We start from the raw sequence: 25,493 nt of genomic DNA on the forward strand, positions 1-25,493 counted from the left end.
TGTTGTTTGGACTCCTGAGTAACCCAGTAAGGTAATAAAGAAGCTGTTTTATGCTGGCTTGGTAAATCTAAGTATTGGAATATCCACCAACTTTTTGGGGAATGTCTGCCCCATTCTTTGCAGTTCACCCTAATTGAGTGACCACAGCTGGCTCCCCACTGAGACTCCGGTCACAGCGTCTTAACTTTTTTAAAAGTCTCTTTTTAGCCCAGGTGGCATTTTTGGTCCTCTTAATGTTTTTTTGGTTTGATATACACATTTAGTTTGAGCCTCTATTATGGTGTTTTCAATACTCTCCATGCAGTTTGCAGATATTTCACCTTTGTGACTGTTCCTTTTCATTACCTTCCTCATTTTAGTGTAGTTCCCTTTTGAAGTTAAATGCTACTGTAGTGGATTTCTTTGGCATTTTTTCCTCATAAGAATGTTAAATCTAATTACAATATGGTCACTATTACTGTGCAGTTTAGCTATCTTCAGCTCTTGGTCCAGATCCTGTGTTCCACTTAGGACTAAATCAGGGGTTCTCAAACTGGGGGGTCAGGACCCCTCAGGGGGTCACGAGGTTATTACATGGGGGGGTTGCAAGCTGTCAGCCCCCATCCCAAACCCCGCTTTGCTTCCAGCATTTATAATGGTGTTAAATATATTTAAAAATGTTTTTAATTTATAAGGGGGGGCGCGCACTCAGAGGCTTGCTATGTGAAAGGGGTCACCAGTAAAAAAGTTTGAGAACCACTGGACTAAATAAAGAATTGCCTCTCCGGATGGGTTTCACGACAAGATACTCCAAGAAACAGTCACTAATGGTGTTTAGAAATTTTATTCCTGCATCCCATTCTGAGGTGACATGTATCGAGTCAATATGAGGAGAGTTGAAATCCTCCATTATTAAAGCATTTTCTGCCTTTGTAGCCTCTGTAATCTCCCTGAGCATTTCACAATAACTGCCTTCATCCTGGTGATGTGGTTGGTAGTATATTCCTTCTGCTGTACTGTTTTTGTTCAAGCATGGAATTTCCTATCCATAGAGATTCTGTGGTACAGTTTGTTTCATGTAAGGTTTTTACTTTATTTGACTCTATAGTTTCTTTCACATATAGTGCCACTCCGCCACCAGCACATCCTACTCTGTCATTCCTATATATTTTGTACACTATATTGTTACCACATCCCATTGATTATCCTCATTCCACAATACTTATCCTCATTTAATGCCAGGCACTCTAGTTTACCCATCTTAGTATTTAGACTTCTAGCATTTCTACATAAGCACTTGTAAGTTTTGTCAATATTCAGTTGGTTGCCTATATGTGTTAGGTTTAAATGGGACTCTTTTACATTTGACTTCCTCACTAGCTCCTCCAGAACATTGCCCCATGCCTATGGTCTATCTGAGCACCCTGACAAAAACGCAGGCCACTAGGCCATACTATAAACAATTACCTCAATACACTGTCTGGTGGTTAACCAGAGGACACTGAGCCCAACTGCAGCTTGCCCAAGGCCACTTGAAGGAAGAGAGGCCGGTGGCTCATTTGGAACTTGTTTGTTTCTTTTCTTCTCTGCCTTCACCTGTTTTTGTTTCCTCTGAACCCCAAGGAGTAAGCTGAAGGAACTCAGCCAGAGCTCAGAGTTCCCATTCTATGGACAGAGAGGTTAACCACCCCAATCTGGATGATGAGATTCTGCCCTTCGGAGAGTATATTACCCCATCTATCCCATGGAGGTGCTGCAGAGGGCCTAAGTCCTTGACAAGGGCAGAAAGGATAGCCTTCTGGTTAAGGCAAAGGAGCAGGTGATGGAAGTGGGCTGAGTTTGTGGCATTTGTAAAGCAGGGATGAGGATAAGAGGGGATGTAGAGGTGGTTGCAAAGCTAAATTAAAGGGATGTTTGCAGAGAGAGCTGAGATCAGAGGCTCAGGGCTATATAAGTGCAAAGCACTATGAATAAAAACAGCCACTGACCTTATACAAATTCAGCACAGATTTTTTTAATTTAAGGGGAAAGAAAATCTAAGCTTCCCCTCAAAGCTCTCACAGAACTCCAGTACTGTTTGCACAGCCTGTGGCTATTGTCTCTGCCTGCCAGACCAGCACTTCCAGCTTCACTTTCTCTTCCAGGCTTACCGGGGAGGCAGAGAAAGAGAGAGAGAGCCTCCTATATACCTTTGATATCTTGCTGTGACAGTGTGAATGATATGAGATTTCATAAACAATTCCGAGGGAGCTTTTAAAGACGTCACTGAATGGCACATAGCAAATCCCCCTACAATGGAGAGACTTTAGAAGCAGCTTTAAAGTGAATCCCAACAGATTCCCCTGCGGCATTATCCAGGAGGCAGCCTTTTGAAACCAGGACCATCTGTGCGGGGGCATCAGCATCGTCAGCAGCTGTAGGAGGGGGTTCAGTCTACTTCTGGCCGAAGCTGTAAGGATGCTGCCACTAAGTCCAAAATACCTCAGAGGAGCAGTTTTGTTGCCTTTGCAATGCAGCAGCTGGAAGACCGCATCAACCCCATGTCCTGGGGAAAATACCAGAAAAGATACCATGGGATCCCCTTACAGAAGTTGTACACAGGGCTCACCCTTTCCCCTGTCCCAGTGGTGTCTCTGCTCTGCTCCAGCTCCCCCTCAGCCTGCCTTAGAGGGCTGCCCCCAACCCCCTGCACCTCCCACTCTGCCAGCCCTAGAGAGCTCCCTCACCCCCTGCAGCTCCCACTCTGCCAGCCCAGGGGGGGCTCCCTGATCCCCTGCAGCTCCCACTCTGCCAGCCCTAGAGAGCTCCTCCCAACCCTCCCTGCAGTTCCCCCATCAGCCTGCCCTAGAGAGCTCCCTCACCCCCCTGCAGCTCCCACTTTGCCTGCCCTAGATAGCTCCTCCCAACCTTCCCTGCAGCTCCCACTCTGCCTGCCCTAGAGAGCTCCTCCCAACCCTCCCTGCAGTTCCCCCTCAGCCTGCCCTAGAGAGCTCCCTCACCCCCCGCAGCTTCCACTTTGCCTGCCCTAGATAGCTCCTCCCAACCCCCCCTGCAGCTCCCACTCTGCCAGCCCTAGAGAGCTCCCTCACCCCCCTGCAGCTCCCACTCTGCCAGCCCTAGAGAGCTCCTCCCAACCCTCCCTGCAGTTCCTCCATCTCTGATGCAGCACGCCCAGAGGTGCTGGGGCTAGGAACTTCCAAGCCTAGAGGTGCTGGGGGGCTCAGCCCTGGCACAAATTAAGCACTGCCTCCAGGGCTGCCCTGCCCCACACCCCTGCAGCTCCCCCGCTGCCTGCCTTAGAGGGGTCCCCCCAGCCCGGCATCTCCAGGTCCCCTTGCTTGGCTCCCCCGCGGGCAGACTCCCCGGCGGCAGAGCCCGGTGTCCCGGCCGGGAGGGGAAGACACAGGAGGAGGAGGAGAAGAAAGCGCGCCCGTGCGAGCGGGAGAGGCAGCGGGAGGGCACGGCTCCGGGCAGAGGGTTATCCAAGGCGAGGCGGTCCCCAAGCCGCGGCCGCACGGGAGAGGAGGAGCCAGCCGGGGAGACCCCACCTCCGCGGAGGTGACAGGCGAGGCCGGGTGCGGAGGGCGCCGCGCCTCGTGTCCAGACGGTGCCGTGCGCGCAGCTGCTGGGGACTACGGGGCATGCGGGACTACGACGAGCTGATCTCCTTCCTGGGCGAGTGGGGCCCCTTCCAGCGCCTCATCTTCTTCCTGCTCAGCGCCAGCATCATCCCCAATGGCTTCAACGGCATGTCCGCCGTCTTCCTGGCCGGCATCCCCGAGCACCGCTGCCGGGTGCCCCCCAGCGCCAACCTGAGCCGCGAGTGGCTCAACGCCAGCATCCCCCGCGAGCTGCAGGGCGGCCGGGAGGGGCCCAGCAGGTGCCGCCGCTACCGCCTGGAGTCGCTGGCCAATTTCTCCGCGCTGGGGCTGCAGCCCGGCCGGGACGTGGACCTGAGTCAGCTGGAGCAGGAGAAGTGCCTGGACGGCTGGGAGTACAGCCGGGAGATCTACCGCTCCACCATCGTCACCGAGGTGCGCCCGGGCGCGGGGCCGAGGGAGGCTGGCCCGGCGGGGATGCGGGTGCCGGAGCGGGGGACGTGGTGTGGGCGGCGCGGTGCCCGTGTTGTGTAATGCGCTCGCCTGTGGCCGCATCTCCTGCCCCGCCGCCCTGCCTGCCGTTCCGGCCGGGGCCCTCCCGGGCAGGCGTGGCCGCTGCGCGAGTTCGTCCCTGCGGTTTAGCTCTGCCGCCGGCAGCTACATGGCGTTCCGCACCCACGGGGCTGCGCCTCCGCCTCGCAGCGCCGTTGTCTTCAGCGGTGAATTTAAAAGCTGGTGCAGGCGATCTCCTGCCCTTCCACGCGGCCTCGGACACGTGCAGACATTGGGTGTGTTTGTAGCAACGCATGCGTTCTCTCTCTCTCACACACACACACACACGCGACAACACTATAAACCAACAGCAGTCACGCCAGGGGAGTTGCAAAGGGGTGGCACGGAGATCCGCAGCGTGCAAACTGTTGCTAACTTCCTTCCTTCCCTATCCCCAGGCCGGCACTGTGCTGCTTTGTGGTCTGTAGTCCGTGATCATTGTTGATTGACATTTTCATGCCTTTTATTTCAATTAAAATGCACGCCCTAGAGTTTAGTTCTACAACAGAAGGAGCGTAAGCAGTGTGGTGTAGAATCGGAGCGTTGCAATAGTTAAAGGTGTCATTCAAGGGGCGTTTTCATTTTTAAAAAAAATGTTTTCTTCATCCTCACAAGGATTTTATAACTTGGTCCCAAGATATTAGTTTGGAGCTAAGATTTGGCCGTATGGAATTACAGACTATAGTCAAGCCAAACATGATGGTCTTCAGTTACCCAAACACAAACTGTTTTGAAGATCCCATCAGGACTTGGTTTGGAATAAAACATAATAATAATCTTGACGCCACAAGCAATTGGTTCTTGGAACAGGCGATTCTGGAGGCTTGTTTTGATTATTCAGTCCTATTATTAGTCCAGAGTAAAATGCTGTGAAAACATTTTAATTGTCCTCTTTCCCTTCTTCCACCCTCTTTATTCTGGTAGCCTAGCAAGTGTTTCAATTTCTTGATATTATTGGTTGTGTTGTTATTCAGATCACCCCTTTTGCTACCTTAAACTTCAGCTGATAAAACTGAAATCTAGGGTGAAATCCTGTTCCTGTTGAAGTCAATGATTCTTTTGCTAATGGCATCAGTGGTGCCAGGATTTCATTTAATTGTTCACTGAACACTATGACTCATAAACAAGTCTTATGACATTGGTTCTTGAGAAACCTTATGAAACCCACAGACTAATCGATTATTTTTCCTGTAGATTGTCATAAATTGTTTTTCATGGAAAACAAAAAGCAGTTAGCAACAGAATAGTCAGAGCTTCTAGTGTAGATGAAAGAAGTTTATGCTGGCTCTCATGTTTTAACCCATTTTAGCAGACTATACTTTGGAGCTACCATACTATGAGGACGACACAGTGAGCTATGAAGAGTCATGCTAGTAGGTGGTGTAGTTGCTTAAAGAAACCCAGTCAACTTGAAAATCACACTTGCCTCAAAAATTTGTACCCATTGTGGTTACAAATAAGACCCACTTCTGAATCCGACTCCATGGAGGCAGACCACTGTGGCCACATAGTGCCCCTTTGATTTCTGTATAGCTTTACATGGACACAGCATTGCCCATGCACAATTAGTTGCAGGGTAGAAAAATATTTATTTTTCCCCAGTCTGATTACTTGCGCATCTGATAGCACTTTAGCTGGTGTAAATCTGGCTGTGTATAGTCAATATGATGTCCCTTTCAAGTTGTAGTGTCTGGTGTTGCCAGTGATGAGCTGCCAAAATCTTAACAACTGGTTCTAAAAGGGCTTCTAAATTTAACAACTGGTTCTAGCGAACTGGTACAAACTGGCTCCAGCTCACCACTGGGTGTTGCTAAGTTGCTCTGTGTTGCTAGTCTCTGTGTTGTCTTAGTTTACTTGTTATCTGTCCCTGGCTTCATCCCCATATCCATGTTGACATGCTCTCGGGGTTCAAAAGGTTTGGCACTGACATAGGAAGGCTTTAAAGAAAATTCTTTATTTGGCATTGGCTTACAGCAATTGCCCGGAAGCCTTTGGCTTTCCTGACCTGACTTGGTGGCCAGTTCTGAGTCTAGCTGACTCGAAGTCAAAATCTTTATTCGGGCATTATATAATGTTACAGTTCACTTCAAAATATTTCAGTTATAGTAAATTGACAGCAGAATATTTTTAAATTGGATTTAAACATTGTTTTTTAAATTGGATTTTAAATCCCTTCCCTTTTGCCTCTTTAAAATGTGAAAAGAGGAACTGAAAGAATTTTTTGCAGACTTTTTCTGATTATCTTCTGTGTTTAGAAATTACAAGAATTTGAAGTTTGGTCTTCATTGGCCTTGTTGGAGGAGGTTTTGAGAGTCTCTGCTGTGATTGTGAGCTCACATGGCTTAACTGAGACGGCTCTGTGCCAAATATGTGGCAAAAACTCTTTCTCCATAATGTCTATTATACTAAATAAGTATTAACAGACAGACCAGTAAGCCATTAGCTGTAGTGTTACAATAGCACCCAGAAGACCAAAACAGATTGGGCTCCTACTTGGATTGGCACTGTACCGATGCATAAGTGAACAGGCTGACTAAAATCCCTTCCTCTGTTAAATGCTCAGCTTTCATTCTCTTGGTTATGTGTTGTAATTTCACTAGTCATCTGGGCCGAGATCCTCAGGTATTTAAGCACCTAGCTCCTATTAAAATCAGTGGGAGTTACACACTTAAATACTTTTTGAGGAGCTGGGCCCTAATTGCAATAATCCTTCAGGCTAGATGAGACCTGCATTTCCAGTGTGTGGGTTGTTTTTTAAAGCAAAAATTTTTTATTTAGGGAAGAAGGGGAAAAAAAGGACACAAGTCTAATTCTTTTCCTTTGCAGGTCAGCTATGAAAGGGCACTTTCCATCTTGGTAGACCTTCAGACTGACTTAAGTCAATCATTAATTCCCATTCTCAAGTATACTGTATGTGTAGTTATCTTTAAACGGTTGTTTGTTTATGTAAAAGCTTAGTACCTGAATGAGCCAAACAGACTTTGGTTGTTCTGGTGTGGGCACTCCCAAATTCTGGAAGGAGAGCCACTTTGGTCAGTCTCCCTGTCCTGCATCAAGGGTTAGTCTGTATCGCATAAATCTATCATCTGTCACTTTGTAATGAAAACCTTTTCTGAGTGGAGAAAGCTAACTGGTGTTTGTGGTCACTGGATTAATGCTTCCTGCAAGTATCTTGTAGTATGGTTGACCAGGAAAATCACCTGAAGTGCTGGCAATGCTGCAGGAGTCTTCCTCTTATTTAGGACAGGAGAAAGGAGTACTGACAGGAGAAAGGAGTACTGTAATGAGAGCCAGTCTCCTTGCAGTGCCAGGCACCCATCCACTTCCCTCAGCTTGTTAGTTTTCAAATCTCATGTCAGCATTGGGTTAGGAAGAACACTGAAATATAATGACAGGGAATCTGGCACCAAAGCGTTCTTAGTTCTGTCAGCGTCATTACAAAAAAGGTTATTTGTTTATCATCTAGTGGGAATGCTGCTAGTGTCACATAGGTCACATACTGACGGGTTTCAGAGTAGCAGCCATGTTAGTCTGTATCCGCAAAAAGAACAGGAGGACTTGTGGCACCTTAGAGACTAACCAATTTATTTGAGCATAAGCTTTCGTGAGCTACAGCTCACTTCATCGGATGCATTTTAGTCTCTGAGGTGCCACAAGTCCTCCTTTTCTTTTTATAGGTCACATAGACATTTATTTAGGTTTTCCAGGTGTCCTGAGACAATGGTAAAGGACAGTCACTCTCTCTAACACTGAACAAGGAATTTTATTAAACGGTAAGAAAACAGTTTTCTCCCTAAAGCTACTTTGCATGACTCCGCCTCTTTCTTATTAGCTTCCTGTTATGAAGTTAAAGAAACACTATGCACATCTTCATACCTGCCAGTGGTGGTGGTAATGTTGGAGTCTTGCTACTCCAAAATGTGATTGACTTCAGCATCAGCAATGGTCCTTTATGCTAAATGGAGGGATGGAGAGTATTACACTTGCTAATTTGAGCCAATATGCTTTTTCTGTTCAGACTAGTATTAGATGGGGAAAAAAACCCCACCCTTAGAATTTACACTGCAAGAATTGTCCAGTTGATACCACACTTAGATTTGCTTTGACAAATCAGAGTACAGTGGGTGCAAGAAAGGTATTACTAGTTTTCTTTACAAGCTTTTTTGGCAGATCAATTTATTTATGAAAGTCTATTTGTTCCTGGAGCGCTTGCACCAATGTAACTGCCAGTGTGGGGCATTGTGGGATTGATTCCGAAAGGCAGCAACAGTCGATGTAAGCAGTGCAATGTTTACACTGACACTATGTCGATCTGATTACATCAACAGAAGTGCTACACCCTTCATGGAGGTGGAGTTAAGTCAGTGTAATGGCCAAGTTGCATAGGTGGGAGCTACATTTCAGTGTAGTGCTTACTACATAGCTCTGTAGTGTAGACCAGGCCTGTCTTCTCCCTGTTTTCTAGACTTTACACAAAGTATTCTCCTACCTAGTGCTCCATAAAACTGTGCAGTAGAATCTGTATGTGTAGGGGCACTACCTAGTTATGGATGAATAAGTTAACTTCAGCTCAGATTCCTACCTTCGCTTGCACCAGTGCAATGGGGAAGGTGTATATCAGGGGTCTCAAACACGCGGCCCGCGGGATTATTTTCTGTGTCCCGCCAGCTCCTGCGCCCTCCACAGTGCTTACCTCGAGCGGCTCCGGCCCAGCACGCAGCGGGGGCAGGGCAGGCTGCCTGCCTGCCTGCCTGCCCTTCCCCCGCGCCGCTCCAGGAAGCGGCCGGAACCTGAGGGGCGCCCAGGGGTCTGTGTGTTGCCATTGGTTCGAGGCACTGCCCGTCACAGCTCCCATTGGCTGGGAACGGGGAATCGCAGTTAATGGGAGCTTCGGGAGAGGTACCTGGAGGAGTGGCCAGGGCAACACACACAGCCTCTGCCCCTCTCTCCCCCAGGTTCCGGCCCCTTCCTGGAGCAGCGCTGGGGCAGGGCAGGCAGGTAGGCAGGGAGCCTGCCCTGCCCCCAGTGCGTGCTGGGCCGGAGCCACTTCTTTGTTGTTTTCAGCTATCTCACTACATAAAGGGGACTAATTGCTCCTTCCCTTGCACCTGAAAGAAGGGTGCTTAGCAAACCAGCTTGCAGGCCTCTGTTCTATAGATCGCAGATCCACTTGATGACAGTTATTTACACCTTCCAGCAAAACAATACCCCCCATCTCTGCCTATCCTGCCAATGAATTTTAAAATGGTGAAACCCCAAATGAATTGTCCCAGACAGAAATAATTTAACAAATTAATGTTTATACAAAGCTTAATTGCTTATATTGTGTCTTTCTGTCAGGATATATCCTATCACCGCTGTAGCTCACGAGAGCTTATGCTTAAATAAATTGGTTAGTCTCTAAGGTGCCACTTGTACTCCTTTTCTTTCTGCGAATACAGACTAACACGGCTGCTACTCTGCAACCCAGATCAGTTTTACTCCCATCCAAATCTACATGGAGTTTTCTTCTTCCTCTCTGAGCAGTTTTAGCCAGCTGCAAAGGGCCACTTTCAGGGCTTGTGAGGAGTGTCCAGCAGCAACTTGGGTATGGCATTGCAGTGTGGCTGCTCACACCTGGGTTAGGCTAAACCAGGTGCTCAGACTTGGGTGCCAATCATCCAAGTTAACTCTACAGTGAAGACACTCCCATAGTCTTTGGAGATCAATGCCACCACTTTGAACTGATTCTGGGAACAAATAGGAAGTCAGTGTATGTTTTGGAGAGTTGTTATAATAGGTGTATCCTAGCTAACATTACTGAACAGATAGTGTTAGGCTTGTCAATGCTGGGGTTTTTGGGGCAAGAATTCCCCACTATTGCTAATGCTGATGCAGCTAAAAATGTTAGTGCCTCTTACTGTAAAACACTTTTGTTTTCAGACTGTCCTGAGGAAAGTACTGTCTCTTTGAAATCAGTTAGCAACTTGCTTTTTAATATAGACTTCACTATGATGTGCATAATGGGAACTTTGGCTCATCATAAAATAATTATACCCGTCTAATGTGCAGCAGTGGGCAGGGCTGAAAATCTTCTGAATAAAAAGCTGAATACAAACCACCACAATTCTAATGTACCTGCAGAGATTACCCGCTCAGCTGATTTTTCTCAGTGATACTTTTGAAATAAATTTAATGAGATCTACCCAATGTTGGCAGCTGGCAGTATGGTTAAGAGTACAATATCTAATGCTGTCATCTTTGTGATTAGATGGGATAATCTCACTTGTATATTTTGTAGATTTGGTGCAATACATGTGAAATTTATGAACTACAGACTTTATACAGTCATGAGAACCAGTGACTATTTTTGAGTTTCCCTTGAGCTTCTTGCTGTTGATCTTCACTCTTATTCTTGGATATGAGTTCAGCATTCCTGAGATTTATAGGCTCAGCCTTTTAAACAAGGTTTCAAACTGCATTTATTTGTTTATTATGAACTGGGTGGATTCAAGATACTTTTAATGTAGTTTCCGCTAAGTATTATGGTCTCTGCACTATGTGATGCTAGGTTGAGCCCTGTAGCACAGTGGAACACTGAAGAAAATTAATCAGTAATTTCTGATAGAGTACCAGAATAAAGTGTTGCGTGTGGGAAGGCCAGTTGGATAATCCCCTAAAAGGGCTCTGTCGCTTTCAGCAATAAAACTGATCTCTGCTATTATTTTGGAGAAGTAATTGGTTTGCAAACCTGTGAATCCTAAATTGTCACCTATTACCAGCAGCAGACAGAATTCACTGTTCTGCATGCCCTTGCTAGCTTGTAGTAATCAAGTTGAGGTACTTGGCTATTGTAGATGTAGTCTCTTGCCTAAATAGTTTTTGATACTGAAAGTAAACACAGCTTCCTTCCAAGTTTGCCAGGAGTTTGCCCCTGGATGTGTTTGGTCAGGAATTCTGCAGAATGACTTGTTTGTTGGTAAATGAACATTTTATTCTGTTAAGATATTTCAGAAGGTGTGTTTATAGTTAATCTATAAAAGGGCTAAACTATAATTTAATTACTGCAGTCCATTTTTTGTGGCTGATCGTAAATTGACTTTATTGGCAATAATCAAGTCTTCATGTTTAAAAGTTGCAGGTTCGGGCCCAATAAAGGAGTAAAAGGATCTCGTTTATCCATGGAAACCTTGTATGATGTGAGGGAGAAAAGGAAAAAAATTGGCTAGTTTAAAAACTCTAAAATCAGGAGTTTGGTTTAGAAATGTAGGTTGTTGCCTCTCCCCTTTTCCATGACTGGTGATGGCACTCCATAAGATGTGCCTGTTGGACAGATGCTAATATCTCAGAACAACTACTGTCACATTTTAGTAAATGAAGTTGTGTTGTTAATAGTATAATTATTGTACTCCATAGAGAAAAGGAGGATTCACACTTACTACCCTCTCCTAAATTCTAGAATGTAGGTGTTCAGTTGACAGAAAAGTACTATAGACTAATAGGCTTGGTGCCAATAAGAGGGAGAACGTAAATCTCCATTGAATGACACTAGATAGCTAATTTCATGCGTGTGAAAAGAGTCAGATTTCACACACTTAAAAATAGAATCCTTCCATTCACTGGCAGTTCTATTCCCTTGCCACGTCTGCTTGAACTGACAATGAAACAGTGACCGTCTTTGTGTTGAGGAGACCTGTCCATTGGGAGTTGTACCTGAATTCAATTTACAAAGACCACTCAGCAACCAGCCAATCAGAATAAATGTTGGTTATGTCAGCAGAACCAAATCTGATCTACTGATCTAGATGTGAAATATCACATTGCCTATTTCTTGAGTCATCCGGTATGACTTGCTTAAGGACTTAGCCATGTGTCTTCCATAACATTAACAGCAATACTTTGGCTACCTCAACACGTTCTGGTTGACTGTTCTCTACTACAGTGGTGCGCAAACTCTTCCACTTGCCGCCCCCTCTACCATTCCTGGAATTTTTTGTGCCCCTCCTCCAGTTATTTCCCATTGTCACCTTTACTTCAGAGCTAGACAGCCGGCGAGTGGCAGCTGCTGGACGGGGCCGCCCTGAAAAACCCACTCCCATCCGCTCCTGCATTGTGTGCTGAACTTTTATCCCACTCCTGCTATTATGGCAGTGGGTTCTGTGGGCTCCTGCAGGACCCACTGGCATAATAGTAGGAGCAGGATTAAAATTCAGAGTGGGTATCCTGGGATAAAAATAGAGTTGTGGGGTATTCTGTATGAAAATAAATGTTGTGGGTTTTTTCCCCCTCTAAATCATTTGAAAATTAGGCTGACAGTCTGAACAATCCACCATTGAGATTTCAGTGGAGGCTATTCTTTGTCTAACTATAGTACATTTGAATAGATTTTATTTACTTTTTCAATCATTGCCTCAGCATTATATTTCATGCGCCACCCACTGCATTACCGAAGGACAAGTTCCTGTAAAGGAATAGTTTTAAACATGATTCATATTATGTTGTACAGATAATATTGCTTTGATCTGATGCTTAATGAGCCTAGATTTATGGCAAAATGATCTAATCTGAAGTCGATATTTGTGAACTCTGGATTCAGAAGCAGTTCTGGCAAACACATCTTAACAAGTTTGTTTATTTGAACATGCTGTGACAAAAACATACTCAATTGTCACTTGGCTGGGATGAGAATCATGAACATTCTAAAAATACCTTGTGCTATCAGGTTGATATAGGCTTAAACTGAAGATCAATAGAAATGTTTCCACAGTGACTCAGTTTAAAGGTCCAATCAAAACAAATTCCAGTGATGAGAATAAATAGTGAACACTAAACTAGCTCTGTAGTTTATTAAATCAGAAAGCATTTTAAAGTTTTTAATGTGTGAAATGAGTTGACTTTTTTTTTAACCTGACAGTATTTTTTAGATATAGCAACAAGCCTTGTACTAGAGCAATGCAGGTACAACGAAAACTTTCACAAATGTGGGATCATGCTGCCCGCAAGCCTGTGACCCCCTTCCTCCCTCCCCACCCTGTTTTAAACCAGGAACCTCATCACATAGGTAAATGACTCTTTTTTTGCTGAGCTCTTGTGGTGAGAGTCAAAGAACTGTTGTAGGACCCAGAAAACTCTTTGTTCCTGCTACTTCATTCAGGCGTGTGTGTGTAGGGGGGATTGTGCCCTCTCAGAGCTTCTGCCCTCACTCCCCCCCCCATCCCCCCCATGTGTATATCCAGGGCACCATGATAGCATTGTTTTTGCAGTAGCTGTACTGGCAACTGCTCCTGGATCTCCATTCAGAAGAGCAAGATAAGGTTGTATTTCTCAGCATTTATTGTACTAACTTATTTTTCCCACAGCTTTGTGGGGAAGGAAGCTATGATGCCTCTGATATCAACTGTGCCATCTACCCCACCCTCTTTGGCACATGTAGAGCCCAAACTCCTAGGATGCCCCAGTGGAGGAACTTCTACAGGGTTCTATGAAGGAGATAATGCTGTGGAGCTCTTGTTCTCTCTCTAAACCCTCTTCCACGCCCGTGACACCACACCCCATAGTGGTGTTTTTTGGAGGGGGTGAGAGAACCTGGATTTGTGCAGGAAATGTCCCACCTTGATTATCATGCACATTATGTAGAGAGTTGTCACTTTGGATGGGCTATTACCAGCAGGAGAGTGAGTTTGTGTGTGGGGGGGTGGAGGGTGAGAAAACCTGGATTTGTGCTGGAAATGGCCCAACTTGATGATCACTTTAGATAAGCTATTACCAGCAGGACAGTGGGGTGGGAGGAGGTATTGTTTTATGATCTCTGTGTGGATATAAAGTCTGCTGCAGTTTCCACGGCATGCATCCGATGAAGTGAGCTGTAGCTCACGAAAGCTCATGCTCAAATAAATTGGTTAGTCTCTAAGGTGCCACAAGTCCTCCTTTTCTTTTTACCCCATAGTGGGGGACTATTGGGCCCTGGAAAATAGCCTGTTGTCAGACTAGAAATATTTACAGTTCTTGTTGTAGTAGTACGTGGCTCTCTCAGTGCCATAGCTGCAATCATCACTTGAACAAACCTCTAACAAAGCTGCATAGCTAATGTTTTGACTAAATGCTTTTCCCCCCAGTGAAAATGGAGCTGCTATAAATCCCATTAATTTAGAAAAAAAGTCAGAAAGGTTTTGTGAAGGGGATGTGCAGGGGGCGGGGCGGAGAGAGGGAGAGATTAGTAGTGAATATTTTATATTATGATAGCATCTATGGGCCTCAGTCTGGGTCTGGGCCGCATTGTACTGGGTGCCATGCAGACATAGCAAAGACAGTCCCTGTCCTAGTGGGCTTAAAATCTAAAACCCCGGACAGATGAAGAAGTAGGTAATGGGGAGCCAATGATACAAGCATATAGTCGGAAAATGTTTGGGTGCTTGTCAGCCTCTTCGAATCTTTCCTGTCTTCCCCACAGCTTTCTAGCCTGCTCTGACCTTGTAAACGTGTCTCAATCTCCATTTTTTCTGTGTGGCCACAATAGCCAAGATTGCCAAAAATAACTGGTGGTCTTTGGGTGCCCAATTTAGGCTCCCCCTCTGGTTGTCTTGATTTGCATTGGTGGGTGCTCAACCCTTTCTGAAAATTAGGCCCCTTTAAGGTGTCTCAAGTTGGACATCCAGAAGTACCCTCCACCTCCCAGGGGTGTCTGTGTCAACCATTGTGCTGCACCCAGCTGTCACCAAACTCTGACTTGTCTGCTCTGTTGTCACATGTCTCAGAGTGCATTGTAGGTCTGATAGAACCTAGGGGCGGGGGGTGCGAGATTAAATTGGGGCCAAATAGGGAGGCAGCTAGAGTTGGGGCCTTACAAAAACCATATTGAAGGGGGAGCAAGGTTCCTTATCCTGACTTCTATGAAGTCAATTGTAATTTTGCTCATCCCTAGAGGACATTCCATTTTTTTCTTTTTTACTGTCTGTAAACTATGCTTCTGGGTAGCAAGCCATCGCTGTCTAATTAATATACTATGCCTAGAAGTGCCCGATATTCAGACCCAGGCAGAAAAACAAGTGTGGGCGAATTAGACCAAAGAATGTTGAAATCCATACACTTTCAAAATGAACTTGTTACTAAGCAGCTAATATAAATCATCTTTTGATCTGAATGATTGTGAAATGATATTAAGAAATAGGGAATGTTACATGTTGTTCTTTCTTTTGCAGTGGAATCTGGTATGTGATGATGACTGGAAAACTCCCCTGACTACCTCCTTGTTTTTTGTGGGGGTGCTTATGGGATCCTTTGTATCAGGACAGCTCTCAGACAGGTAAAGTACATGGAGAAGGTTAGCCTTGTTGCTTCTAAAATTTTACAGCTTGACCTTACCTTTTAAAAAGATGAGCGTAAGCCTTCCTTTCTGAGCATGTTTCAAGACTGGTCTGTGCTCAGTGAAAATGAGGGCGCTAAGTCATATACAGTGATATTTTAAAAGGAGCCTAAGGGAGTTAGGTGCCCTATTCCCATGACTGTCATTGGAATTGGGCACCTACTCCATTAGTTTCTTTGAAATTCCCAGCTCTGTTCTTCTGTTTGTTCAGTAGGCACCTTTAGAATTAATATCAATGATGCACTTCAAACTTAGAACTAATCTCTGCAAAGTGCACATGTATTTGCCTTGTACTCATACGTGGTGGTATCTGACCATTCGACAAAGGGTCAGTTGATGTTTCTTTGTCCATACTCTTCAAGTAGTTTCATCAAGAGTAAAACATCTAACATCATAATGGAAGACCCAGTCTAGGAGCAGTGAGATGGCTTGAACTCAATTCACCCTTTTTGTCAGTGTACTGAAGAGGGTTTGATGGAGACAAACTGAGCAGATCCAAAATGAAGGGCGGAGCCAGCCCTAAATTACTGTAAATCCTAACATGATTCATCAGGAGCAGATATATTTTTCATAGATCCATTCTTCAGATTAAAGGCTAGAAGGGACCATTAGATAATCTGGCCTGACCTCCTGTATATCACAGGTCATTGAAAACCACCCATTTAATCCTGTATTAAACCTAAAAGCTTGTTTGGTTAATGTCTTTCTTCCAGAAAGGCATCCAATCTTGATTTGAAGACATCAAGAAGATATGGAGAATCCACCACTTTCTTTGTTAGTTTGCTCCAGTGGTTAATCAGCCTCACTGTTAAAAAAATATGTGCCTAATTTCTAATTTGAATTGGTCTGGCTTCAGCTTCCAGCCATCAGTTATTGTTATGCCTTTTTCTGTGAAAGAGCCCTTTAGGACCTTTCTCACCATGAAGGTACATAGACACTATAATCAAGTCACTCCTCTCAACCCTCCTCCCAGAGAGCTGCCATGGTGGGTTTGAGGATGAGCTCTCGCTCCCTAGAGAATGCCTCATGCAGCTGGCATAAGATATAGCCTCTGACAGACAAACTCCTATCATGTCTTCTTGTTGCGGAGGGGTCCTTAACTGAAAGTATGGGTGTAAAAGGTGGGTGTCTAGTACCTACTAACCAGATTGCTCTGGACACATGGGGCTTGTTAGCTGTGGTTGGGAGCCCACCTAGGCGAAGGGTCTCCAATTTCAAACTAAGAACTTCTGGCCTGGACAGCCAGTTTGTAAAATTTGTGCCAATCACACATGCTCTATGGGTCTTTGTTTTCAGGGAGTATATCAGTACAATGCTAGGGCATCCCCTGGAAGCAACATGTGACCGCTTCTCCTGAAGGCTGGGGAAAATGGGAAAAGGCTACTGCATTCTGGGTGCATGTGGCTAAAGGAGTGAGCCCAAGACCTGTGTTTGGCTTTCTTGAATGTGGGAGCAATGACTGGGAAATCAAGAGAAGTAGCCAAGATGCTGAAGAGCAGGGGAATGCACATTATCTCCATACAAGAGTAAAAATGGAAGGGGTTGAAATCCACTGATATTGGGATGGGTTACAAGATAACGTATTATGGCTCTATAGCAAGGAGGAATGGAGTAGGTATGATCGTAGCAGTAATATTAAAGGATAGGGTAATGGACATCCAAAGGAAGAGTGACTGGCTGATGAAAGAACAGTACTGAGCAGAGAACAGATATTGAATGTTATATGCAGATACGCACCACAGGTTGGTTGCATGTTGGAAGACGAGGAGCTCCAGATAGTGCTGGACCAGGTGATAAGTGAAGTACCACAAGTTGAGGACACATGGGAGAATACAGTGAGGGCCACAGTGATTGTCATGGAGAATGAGGCTTTGGAACTAGAAATGAAGCTGGTGTAGATACTTTAACGTTAGCCCAAGCCCACATCTGGTTGTTGCCAGTACCTGCTTTGTAAAGAGAAAGCATCACTTAATGACATACAAATTCTTTGCCAACAGGCCCCAGATAGATTACTTCCTGAGAAGAAGAGGAGACTAGAAAGTGATCCCAGGAGAGCAGACTGCAGAGCAACATACATTATGTGTAGTCGATTTCCATGGCGGGAGGCTAATGGGGGGACAAAAGAGTGGAGTGGGAAACCTCTTTAAAAATTAAAAAAAAAGAAAGAAAATCTTCAGAATTTCAGATAAATTCCATTCTGCCTTGCTGCTGTCAGGGCCCTGGTGGGACTTTTTAGCAAAATTTTTGACAATAAAGAGTTGTATGTTCTGAGTTTCACCTGTGCTGTTGCAGAAACCACTCTCCAAGTGAGAGACTATTGTAGCCACCCTTTCTAATAAAAGCCCCTTAAACTCCACGTACAGATCAGTGTGTCCTTATGGCTGAGGCAGGTATTCTGTGGAAAAATAGTATAGACTCATGTCATTAAAGACAGTATCATAATCCATATGCACGTCGGGGCCAAATTAAGGTTGCAGATGCAATCTTAATTCTGTCCTTTCCTAACTTTTGGGTGCTTGACTTTGCAACCTTAAACAGCATGTGGAGGAGTTGTGTGTCTTTAAATCCAGAGGTAAGCTTACAGTTATATTTCCATAAGAAAAAGGAATAGAAATGTAATATAGACAACAAGTGGAGAAGAAGGAGGTTGAAAGATGGCGAGAGGATTGTATAGTTAAATCATTGGTAGATTTCCACTACCTTGGTTTTATTGTTCCAGCAGAATAAGCTGCTATGAGATTCACTCTCCTGCATGTTGATTCTGCATCCGCTGAAGTCACTGGCAAAGCTCCCATTGACTTTAATGCATTGCAAGATTAGGCCTCTGATTAATTGTATATTTATCACACTTATTGGCACTGTGACCACCTTAGATAGATACATTTCTTGCATAACTGCAGCTGTTTTGTTGCTGTTATCCAAATTGTGCGCTCTTCTATACTTTTGGGAGCTGAGCTATTTCTGCCAGTATGTGAAAATCAGAAGTGTCCTTCAAGAAGGGCAATAATATTAAGCCTTCTTTGTACTACCTATTATTAAAGTTGTCCAACACATCCCATTTTAAGAAACCCTTTTTTCTGTTGCTTATAGTGTGACCAAACACATTAAGGGTTTGGGTTGAAATTTTCCATGCCAGGTGTCTGCTGTAGGCTGACTTTTCTTTATTAAAAAAACAAAAAACAAACAAAAAAAAACTTCAGCCAGAACAGTTCATTTGTTTCCAAGAATGAGATTAGGTCAAGGAGCTGGGAGGTGAAGTGAGACCGGCATGGAGACTAGGGTCAAGGAGCTGGGGTGGGAGGAGATTGGAACTTGGACAGTGAGCCCGGAGTGGGAGAGTGGGACTGGGCTGAGAAGTTTAAGGAGTGGAGAGTGGGTCTGGGTAGACAATAGGGTGGCCAGGTGTCTGGTTTTTGACCTGAAGTCTGCTGACCCAAAATCCAGTTACTGTGGGTGGGGGAGGCGCTGAGTCATCACCTGTGCCAGCCCCTACTCAGCCAGGGCCACCTCCTACCTGCAATGGGTGGCTGCAATTCCCAGTGCTGGCTCTGCAGACGAGTCCCTCCCGACCCACACAGAGAGTGGAGTGGGGGGGAGAGGGGAAAAGCAGTGAGCGACAGAGGGAGGGGGAAATAGGTGAATGGGGGTATGGCCTCAGGGGAAGAGGTGGGGCCTTCGGGGAAGGGTGTGTTTTTTAAATATTACAAAATTGGCAACCCTACAGTAGACAGGAAGAATGGAATTGGGGCAAGGAGCCAAGGGTAGGGTAGAGACAGATTGGCACAGGGACAGGTTGGAAATGATGATATAATATTTGTGAAGCACTCAGATATTATAGGGAGGAACTTAATAAATTTGTCTTCAGAGTAGCCTTTGAACAAGGCCTAGAGCTCCATACTGAACAGTGAGGAGAAAATAAAATATTGAATAGCTTCTCATTAAGTGAGCAGTATCCATCCTGCATGCTGAATGAGAAATGGGATCTGGAAAAAATAGTATGTGATGATGTAATTAAAGGCTGTCATAATGTATATGCACAAGGGGGCTGAATTGTATCTGTGTCACAGAGATACTAACAACTCTCTTTAGGATGTCTGCTCTTCTGAATTATTTTTGTTAATGTCTTGAGTTCCAAAGAGCCTCCATTTTTAATGCTCCTAAAAATGATGGCCTAATAGAGCACTGCGCGTGTTGATAAACTATGTGGTTTTGAGTGGGATGAATGTGCTAGGTCTGTATTGCCTAGCCATGGACCTTGAAATTATTTTTATTCTGTGTTTTTATTTTTTTTAAATATAACTTTCCTCTCCTTGTTTTTGCAAAAGGTTTGGCAGGAAGAGTATTCTCTTTGCAACCATGGCAGTACAGACTGGCTTCAGTTTTGTGCAGGTCTTCTCTACCAGCTGGGAGATGTTCACAGTGCTGTTTCTTATAGTTGGCATGGGACAGATCTCGAACTACGTGGTGGCCTTCATTCTGGGTAAGAACATGTCTGTTACATTAAATGCTTGCTGGGTGTGCTGGTGAATGACTTAGTTTTTAATTCCAAGCAGACCGTTTGATAAGAGCCTGTCACATTCTCCACCATGCATAATCCTCAATCTACTCCACTAGGATATTTTCTTGAAAAAATTAAGGAATCTCTGTAAACAAGCATGAACTATATGCTGAATGTACATTTTATTGTCTTAGACGGAAAGAGTATTTTAAAAGACTTTTAAATAATAATGAAAAAAGTTTAAACTGTAAACCACAGTGCCCAGTATCTTTATAAACTGAGGTGGAAAAGAAGGAATTCCCACCCCCCCTTTTTTTTAAGTACCTGCATTAGGACCCAATTCAGCAAATCATTTAGATATATGCCTAAATCCCTTTGATTTCAGTGAGACTTCAGCATATGCTTAAAGAGAAACATATGATTAACTGCTTAGCTAAATCAGGGGTTTAACAAACTTCCATATTCGGAGAGCTACTCAAATGGTGAATTCAGAGACGTTGCCAATAATTCAGGTGCAATAATGTTCCGCTGATAAAGGAATTTGAAAGAAGTGTATTATACTTAAGTAACTTTCTCTAGTTTTGTCAACTTCTCTCAATCCAGCTTGCGTGGAGTGCTATGAACACAGTAGTTCATGCTTTGCTCATGGAAAAACGTACTCTGGCACAGTCAGGTCTGAAACCCTCGCCCTTCATTTTCCTATCTCTCTAGAGAAAAAAACAGAGCTGTGGAAATAGTTCAAGGCCTGTTATCCAAAGAAACAGCTCTCAGAAAAGCCACCTGCCCACTCGACCCACCCACTTGCAGCAGTCTTCTTCACAGCCTGTATTTCAGTCCCATGCCAAAGTTGTACTTGGTGTAAATCCATTGGCTTCAGTGACATTGCACCTTCTTATGCGAGTGTGGGATTCCATTGATCATATTGCTTTAATAACAACAGTGTTGCAAATTAAAATGACCCTTCCATATGGCAAAACAAGGTAAAGTTTGTGACCTTTCGCCAAAGATTAAGTTATTGAAAGGACTGTAGATTTGCATGTATTCTTGACAGTCAAGTCAATGCTGAATTATCCTAAATTATATTCATTCTGATTACAATTCACCCTAAATTTCATATGTTGGAGGAAACAAATTGCTCTTGGCTGCAACTTTGCATACAGTGAGCCAAATGAATCCCTAGTGTAAACTTCACTGATATCAACAGTATATGTTACACCCAAGGTCAGTTTGATCCAGTGTCTCAGCAAATGATTTTTTTTTTTTGTGCACTGCAAGGTTTTTGAGTATTTTTTAAAGCCTAAATTTTAAAACTATGTGGGTGCCTAGAAGATATGGATAGAAAGGTTTGGGACTCTTCCTGTAGTTGTAACTTTAAAAAATTGGAAAGAAATTAAGATAAACCATCTTGTTTAGGTACATTCTGTGAATGATTTTAATATTGCAATCTTGGCTGTTTGTTCCATTTGACTGCTTTATTTTTCAATGAGATTACATTAAATGTGTATAGTTCACTCACTGTGCCACCACTGGTTTTGGTTTTAAGCAGATGTTGATCAGACAGTTAAAACATTTAATAATTTTTCATTTTTAATCTCACTTGGTTTACAAACTTATTTTTCCTAAAACCAGAAGCATTGTAACCATATTATAGGCATGTTACAGGCCAGATTTTTCTTTTTCCATTAAAAATAGTTCACACCTAAGTTGTAATCATCAGCAAACTGAGTGGGAGCTGGAAAGGAAAATGCTGGTACAGCATGACCACGAATATTTCAAAAGAATGGACTTTTTTCACTTTGCATTTACTACAAAGCTTGATTTGCAAATGAGATGATTTTCATAATATTCGTTCCAACGGCAGCCAATTAATTAATTTAATCATCCATTTATCATTGTGTTGTTTAGTGTTGTGGTCAACTCATATGCTATTTCATACATAATCAGTGCATATTAAATAGATTTAAGTTGTAGAATTATAGAAGTATAAGATTTTTTTAAAAGGCCACACTATAAATAATCCTTAAACACCCAAGAAAGCATGCGTTTTTCTTTCAGCATATAGCTAATATGTCTTTGATAACAGGGTTACATCTGAATAATTACATTAGTTATACTGTGACTTTAAATACACACCACGTCATAGGAAAATAGCATCTGTAACGGGCAGTCCCTCAGTATGATACTGTGGTTGGGAGTATCTTGTAAAATGCTGATAACACAGGAAAAATGTACCCATTTCTATTCACTTGAGTCTGTGCCACTAGAACACTTGCAGTCTTTCCAAGCAAATTTTAGTGGAGAGATTAAGGGTGGGTTTATTTTGTAGAACTGCTTCCAAATGTGAAGGCTCACATTCAAGGGTTTCAGAGTAGCAGCTGTGTTAGTCTGTATTCGCAAAAAGAAAAGGAGCACTTGTGGCACCTTAGAGACTCACCAATTTATTTGAGCATAAGCTTTCGTGAGCTACAGCTCACTTCATCGGATGCATTCAGTGGAAAATACAGTGAGGAGATTTCTATAAACACAGAACATGAAAAAATGGGTGTTAATCATGCACACTGTAAGGAGAGTGATCACTTAAGATGAGCTATTACCAGCAGGAGAGTGGGGGTTGGGGGGGAGAAAACCCTTTGTAGTGATAATCAAGGTGGGCCATTTCCAGCAGTTGACAAGAACATCTGAGGAACAGTGTGTGTGGGGAGGGGAGGGGGGGAGACTAAACAAGGGGAAATAGTTTTACTTTGTGTAATGACTCAACCACGCCCAGTCTCTATTCAAGCCTAAATTAATTGTATCCAATTTGCAAATTAATTCCAATTCAGCAGTCTCTCGTTGGAGTCTGTTTCTGAAGTCTTTTTGTGGAAGAATAGCCACTTTTAGGTCAGAAATCGAGTGACCAGAGAGATTGAAGTGTTCTCCGACTGGTTTATGAATGTTATAATTCTTGACGTCTGATTTGTGTCCATTTATTCTTTTACGTAGAGACTGTCCAGTTTGACCAATGTACATGGCAGAGGGGCATTGCTGGCACGTGATGGCATATATCACATTGGTAGATGTGCAGGTGAACGAGCCTGTGATAGTGTGGCTGATGTGATTAGGCCCTATGACCGTGTCCCCTGAATAGATATGTGGACATAGTTGGCAACGGGCTTTGTTGCTGGGTTAGTGGTTCTGTTGTGTGGTGTGTGGTTGCTGGTGAGTATTTGCTTCAGTTTGGGGGGCTGTCTGTAAGCAAGGACTGGCCTGTCTCCCAAGATTTGTGAGAGGGATGGGTCGTCCTTCAGGATAGGTTGTAGATCCTTGATGATGCGTTGGAGAGATTTTAGTTGGGAACTGAAGGTGACGGCTAGTGGCATTCTGTTATTTTCTTTGTTGGGCCTGTCCTGTAGTAGGTGACTTCTGGGTACTCTTCTGGCTCTGTCAGTCTGTTTCTTCACTTCAGCAGGTGGGTATTGTAGTTGTAAGAATGCTTGATAGAGATCTTGTAGGCGTTTGTCTCTGTCTGAGGAGTTGAAGCAAATGCGGTTGTATTGTAGAGCTTGGCTGTAGACAATGGACCGTGTGGTCTGGTCAGGGTGAAAGCTGGAGGCATGTAGGTAGGAATAGCGGTCAGTAGGTTTTCAGTATAGGGTGGTGGTTATGTGACCATCGCTTATTAGCACCGTAGTGTTCAGGAAGTGGATTTCTTGTGTGGACTGGTCCAGGCTGAGGTTGATGGTGGGGTGGAAATTGTTGAAATCATGGTGGAATTCCTCAAGGACTTCTTTTCCATGGGTCCAGATGATGAAGATGTCATCAATGTAGCACAAGTAGAGTAGGGGCATTAGGGGACGAGAGCTGAGGAAGCGTTGTTCTAAGTCAGCCATAAAAATGTTGGCATACTGCGGGGCCATGTGGGTACCCATAGCAGTGCCGCTGATTTGAAGGTATACATTGTCCCCAAATGTGAAATAGTTATGGGTGAGGACAAAGTCACAAAGTTTAGCCACCAGGTTTACCGTGACATTATCGGGGATAGTGTTCCTGATGGCTTGTAGTCCACCTTTGTGTGGAATGTTGGTGTAGAGGGCTTCTACATCCATAGTGGCCAGGATGGTGTTTTCAGGAAGATCACCAATGGATTGTAGTTTCCTTAGGAAGTCAGCGGTGTCTCGAAGATAGCTGGGAGTGCTGGTAGTGTAGGGCCTGAGGAGGGAGTCTACATAGCCAGACTATCCTGCTGTCAGGATGCCAATGCCTGAGATGATGAGGCGCCCAGGATTTCCAGGTTTATGAATCTTGCATAGCAGATAGAATACCCCAGGTCGGGGTTTGTTCTTGTGCTTTTTCAGGGAGTTTCTTGAGCAAATGCTATAGTTTCTTTTGGTAACCCACAGTGGGATCAGAGGGTAATGGCTTGTAGAAAGTGGTGTTGGAGGGCTGCCGAGCTGCCTCTTGTCATATTCCGACCTATTCATGATGACGACAGCACCTCCTTTATCAGCCTTTTGATTATGATGTCAGAGTTGTTTCTGAGGCTGTGGATGGCATTGTGTTCTGCACAGCTGAGGTTATGGGGCAAGTGATGCTGCTTTTCCACAATTTCAGCCCGTGCACGTCGGCAGAAGCACTCTATGTAGAAGTCCAGTCTGTTGTTTCGACCTTCAGGAGGAGTCCACCCAGAATCCTTCTTTTTGTAGTGTTGGTACGAAGGTCTCTGTGGATTAGTATGTTGTTCAGAGGTGTATTGGAAATATTCCTTGAGTCGGAGATGTCGAAAATGGGATTCCAGGTCACCACAGAACTGTATCATGTTCGTGGGGGTGGAGGGGCAGAAGGAGAGGCCCCGAGATAGGACAGATTCTTCTGCTGGGCTAAGAGTATAGTTGGATAGATTAACAATATTGCTGGGTGGGTTAAGGAACCGTTGCTGTGGCCTCTTGTTGCATGCATTAGTTTAGAAAGTTTAGTGTCCTTAAGGGTTCAATCCACTGGAGAACCGTGTGATAGATACTTCAGACTTGCATGGCATCCTCTCTCAGGGCTTGTTCCATAGCCTGCTGAAGTCAGTGGGCCCTAATTTAGCTGACTGTGGAAAGTTATCTCCTAGGGACACTTTACTGAATATTCTCAAGCAATCTCACTTGACTTAACCAAAAACTGAGTTGTTAAGGGACATGTCGAAGTAAAATATCTTGCTGCTGTGCTGTCAACATTTTCATAATCAAGAAGCAGGGAGACAAGTGAACTAGTGATTTGTTCCAGAGGCCAGTTACTTTTTTTCTTTTCTTTTTTTTTTTTTTTTATTAAACAAAATCTCATTCACCTCTGTCGGGCACTTTCTCTCAACAGCACAATGTGGCCTTCGAACCTATTTTGTGTCTCAAGTATCCATTTCTAAGACATCTGTGTACCACTGCTAGTAAAAGACAACCTTAAATTGTGAGATTGGCCTCCTAATAGAGGTGCAGGGAGTGACGCCTCCAGGGTTCTGAGGCAACTTGCTGCCACCTGCCCTGATCATGAGGAAGCCTTGTCTGTG

The 25,493-nt window shown here is 44.2% G+C and overlaps 1 protein-coding gene and 1 long non-coding RNA gene across 5 annotated transcripts in view; one reads left to right on the forward strand and one right to left on the reverse strand.

Moving 5' to 3' along the window:
• Nucleotides 1-804: 804 nt before the first annotated feature.
• LOC140915639 (uncharacterized) lies at nucleotides 805-5,144 on the reverse strand. The gene is made up of 2 exons (XR_012160226.1): nucleotides 3,275-5,144; nucleotides 805-2,524 (listed from the first exon to the last, which is right to left on the reverse strand). It is a non-coding gene; the product is annotated as an uncharacterized lncRNA (long non-coding RNA).
• SLC22A4 (solute carrier family 22 member 4) overlaps nucleotides 3,091-25,493 on the forward strand; it is a 54,971-nt gene continuing 32,568 nt past the window's right edge. The window contains exons 1-3 of one of the 4 annotated variants that reach the window (XM_073355647.1): nucleotides 3,091-4,013; nucleotides 15,308-15,411; nucleotides 19,797-19,951. In XM_073355647.1, the coding sequence (XP_073211748.1) occupies nucleotides 3,621-4,013; nucleotides 15,308-15,411; nucleotides 19,797-19,951 (652 nt within the window). In that variant the 5' untranslated portion in view covers nucleotides 3,091-3,620. The other 3 variants (XM_073355646.1, XM_073355645.1, XM_073355648.1) reach the window with 3 other exon arrangements.

Source organism: Lepidochelys kempii, chromosome 8 (assembly GCF_965140265.1).
Source record: "Lepidochelys kempii isolate rLepKem1 chromosome 8, rLepKem1.hap2, whole genome shotgun sequence".
NCBI classification, from domain to species: Eukaryota; Metazoa; Chordata; order Testudines; family Cheloniidae; genus Lepidochelys; species Lepidochelys kempii.